This window comes from Pteropus vampyrus, unplaced genomic scaffold (assembly GCF_000151845.1).
Source record: "Pteropus vampyrus isolate Shadow unplaced genomic scaffold, Pvam_2.0 Scaffold124, whole genome shotgun sequence".
In the NCBI taxonomy this organism is placed as follows: Eukaryota; Metazoa; Chordata; class Mammalia; order Chiroptera; family Pteropodidae; genus Pteropus; species Pteropus vampyrus.
Window position 1 is genome coordinate 274,917 of NW_011888905.1, and position 3,136 is coordinate 278,052.

Below are 3,136 nucleotides of genomic sequence, written 5' to 3' on the forward strand. Positions count from 1 at the left end.
ACGGCTCAGCTCGCACACGTCGGAAGCTGGCTCCGTGTGCGCTCAGAACCCATGTCAGGGGACTGGGGAAGGATGGCGGCTATTTTAGCCCTAAGTCGAAGGCTATCGTCCCTCCGAGACTCCCAGTAAGCTGCTCGGAGTACGAGAAAGGAGGCAGAGAGATTTTTCGAGCTCTCATCGTCCGCCGGCCGAGGAGATGCTGCGCCCTTTATGTGTTCTCAGAGCACGGCGCTTCGGGGAAGCGGGCATCTGTTTGTCCCCGGTGGTCACCGCCCTGCGGAACCCAGGCAGTACCAGCTGCTTCTCATGTCCAGCCACTCTGCCCCGCCCACCCAGTCCACCTGCCCCTTCTAAGGCACTCTGGATGGAGACTGCAGAGGCCGGAGACAGGGGCAGGAATCTCGCGCCAGCCCCAGTGCTGAGAGGGCGCCTCTTGTCCTGGGGTCCTGGGGTGTCCTCTGCAGCTACCAAACAATTCGTAAGCCTGCCCGTTTTCAGTAGGGCCTCCTCGACGTGCAGATGTCCTGCTACTTGGGCTTTATGACACAGAAGAGCCATCGGCCTGGAGTGATCCAGACAGACAGAAATACTCTAAAGTTTATCTCTGCCTTAGGCCAGCCCTGCCCATTGTCTGTGTGCACCTAGGTCACGCGCCCAGGAGCAAACCTCCTTGTCAGCCCCCTCAGAGCGCAGCCACCCTCCCGGGAGCTTGCAGCCTCCGGAGCTGCCTGCACCTCGCTTTGCAGACCGTCATGTGATCTCTGGCCTTCCCGCCCTCACTCCAAAGGCAGGCGGGGACTGCAGAACTGCCGTTCCCCGGAGTATCTGACATCTTGCTCCCCAGGATATGTTTTCAGTTTTGGATCAAAGAAACTCATAAAAATTCTCTACAGGTTTGGATTTCTTAAATCGACAATACCAACCTAGACTTAATACCTGGTTTAACTGTAGTTCAACTTCTCTCAGAAACACAGTCTTACCCACTCTGGAATTTTCTATTCAACACCAATGAGGCAACCTGTCTAGTGGACCCTCTTCACCCTCCGTAGGAAGGAGAGGTGACCTGTTTGTTAAATCCCTTGAAGTTCCCGCCCTGCAAAAGATGTCCCATCCCAAACACTCCTTTCTTCTCTTTTGCTGGTAGCGCCCTTGCCCCCACTGTCCTGCCTCTAAAACCTCCCAGTTCTGTGCAGCCACTGAGTGTGCTTCTCGTCCTGATTCATAAGCTGCTTAAAAAAGCCAATTAGACTTTCAAATGTACTTAGCCGAATTTTATTCTTCCATCAGATGCAAATCTGATGAAACTCTCCCACTAAAATCTTTCGCCATCTCGCTTTAACAAGCCTACCCAAGCCCTCACAGACTAAAGCACATAAGGCCAGGCAGTGAAGAGAGGACAGTTACGTGTGGCTTCTGTGTTGAGGTGGTTAGTGACCTGATTTATAGCTTTACCGCTTACAAACTGAGAACCTGGTTGAATAAATAACACCCTTTCTTGTCTTACTCGGAGTGGGCTGCTGTGACGAATGCCATACATGGGGGGCTTAAACATCACACATTTATTTCTCACACGAGTCTGGGACACCCAGCCAAGATTAAGGTGTCGGCAGGTTCACTGGCGAAGGTCTGCTTCCCAGTTAGCAGGTGTCACCATCTCGCTGTGTGCTCACACGATTTCTTTTTTGTGGGCTCGAAAAAGCGGGGAATGCTCCGGTCTCTTCCTCTTATAAGACCACCGATCCCACATGAGGATTCTACCAACTGACCTCTCGGGAAAGGCCAAATGCGTTTTGCCTCAAGGCCTTTGCATTTCCAGGCCCCTCCACTTGGAGTACGCTTCCCCTGATATCTGCCAGTCTAATTTCTTTTCAATTTATGTAGGTTTCTGATAAGGTAACACCTTTAAAGAGGTTATCTTCACCTAGTAATTAAAATAGTAGCCCCGTTATGGCCCACAGCTTCTGCATTTCCTCACAGGTTGCACGCGCCTGACACCCCTGACGACACACATCCCCGTGTGTGTCGGTGCCTCCTGACCTGGGACTCCACGGCGGCAGGTTTCCTGGGCTGCTTTCACGGTGCTATCCCGAGCTGATACGAGAATGCGTGTGCTTTCCGAAGGAAGAGTACCCAAACTTACAAGTATTAAGACTCAGAAACTTCCGTACGCCTTAAATCGATACATTTAATTCCCACTGAACTTAAGGTCTAAAGAAAATGCAAACGAAAACTAAGAGCAGAATTTTAAGAACTTGGCCATTAGAACTAGATGACTTATTCAGGCTTTTATTTTCCAGGACCCTTCTCCATACTGAGAACCGCTACATTCATTTTTGAATATCAGTGCAGCTTGAGAATACCACAATGGGGTACCATGGACATTATAAAGTGGGTTCTGTAACTTGCTGGCCTGATTTCATCTGGGATTTCTCATCAAGCGGGTTCTGGACACACTGGCCGCCGTTCCTCCCCAGGTTGTCCTTTGAGGTCAGACAGCTTTCAAGACCAGAGCTGTTGCACGCCCTCTCTGGAGGCAAGAAGCACTTCCTAACAGGGACCACCACAAAATTAAAACGTGGGCTGTGTGCCAGCTTTCTGACAGGGTGAGTGGCTCTCAAGAGAGCCTTTGTCTTCCGCGTCCCTAACCTCGCTCCTCATTTGGCCTTGTGGTGGCTCTCGGTTGTTGTCGCGCGCCGCGTTGCCCGCCAGCTCCAGGATCTCGGCCGTCAGGTACTCCAGCACGGCCGCCAGGTACACGGGCGCGCCGGCGCCCACCCGCTCGGCGTAGTTGCCCTTGCGCAGCAGGCGGTGCACGCGGCCCACGGGGAACTGCAGCCCGGCCCGCGACGAGCGCGTCTTGGCCTTGGCGCGCGCCTTGCCGCCCTGCTTCCCGCGTCCCGATGCGCCGAGCTTTAAAATTTCACTAGGAATGCATCAGGAGAAAGGGTGGGGCATCTTATAAACCTTTTTGGGCGCGAAAATTGCAGCTTCACCCAGAACAGTGGAAATGCAAATTTGGAATTCCTGCGTTCTGATTGGGTGGAGCTAATTTGTTGACGTTACACTCAACAGCCTCCAATCAGATTCAGGACTTTACTTTATCACCCTATTTGCATGCGAGGTTCTATATAAAAGG

The 3,136-nt window shown here is 52.3% G+C and overlaps 1 protein-coding gene across 1 annotated transcript; it reads right to left on the bottom strand.

Annotated features, from left to right (window-relative positions):
* Positions 1-2,270: 2,270 nt before the first annotated feature.
* LOC105296302 (histone H2A type 1-H) lies at positions 2,271-2,925 on the bottom strand (the record flags this gene model as incomplete). Its single annotated transcript, XM_023534407.1, has 2 exons — positions 2,271-2,547; positions 2,647-2,925. Coding segments are annotated over 2 exons (327 nt in total), but the record flags the coding sequence as incomplete, so codon positions are not given.
* Positions 2,926-3,136: the final 211 nt, after the last annotated feature.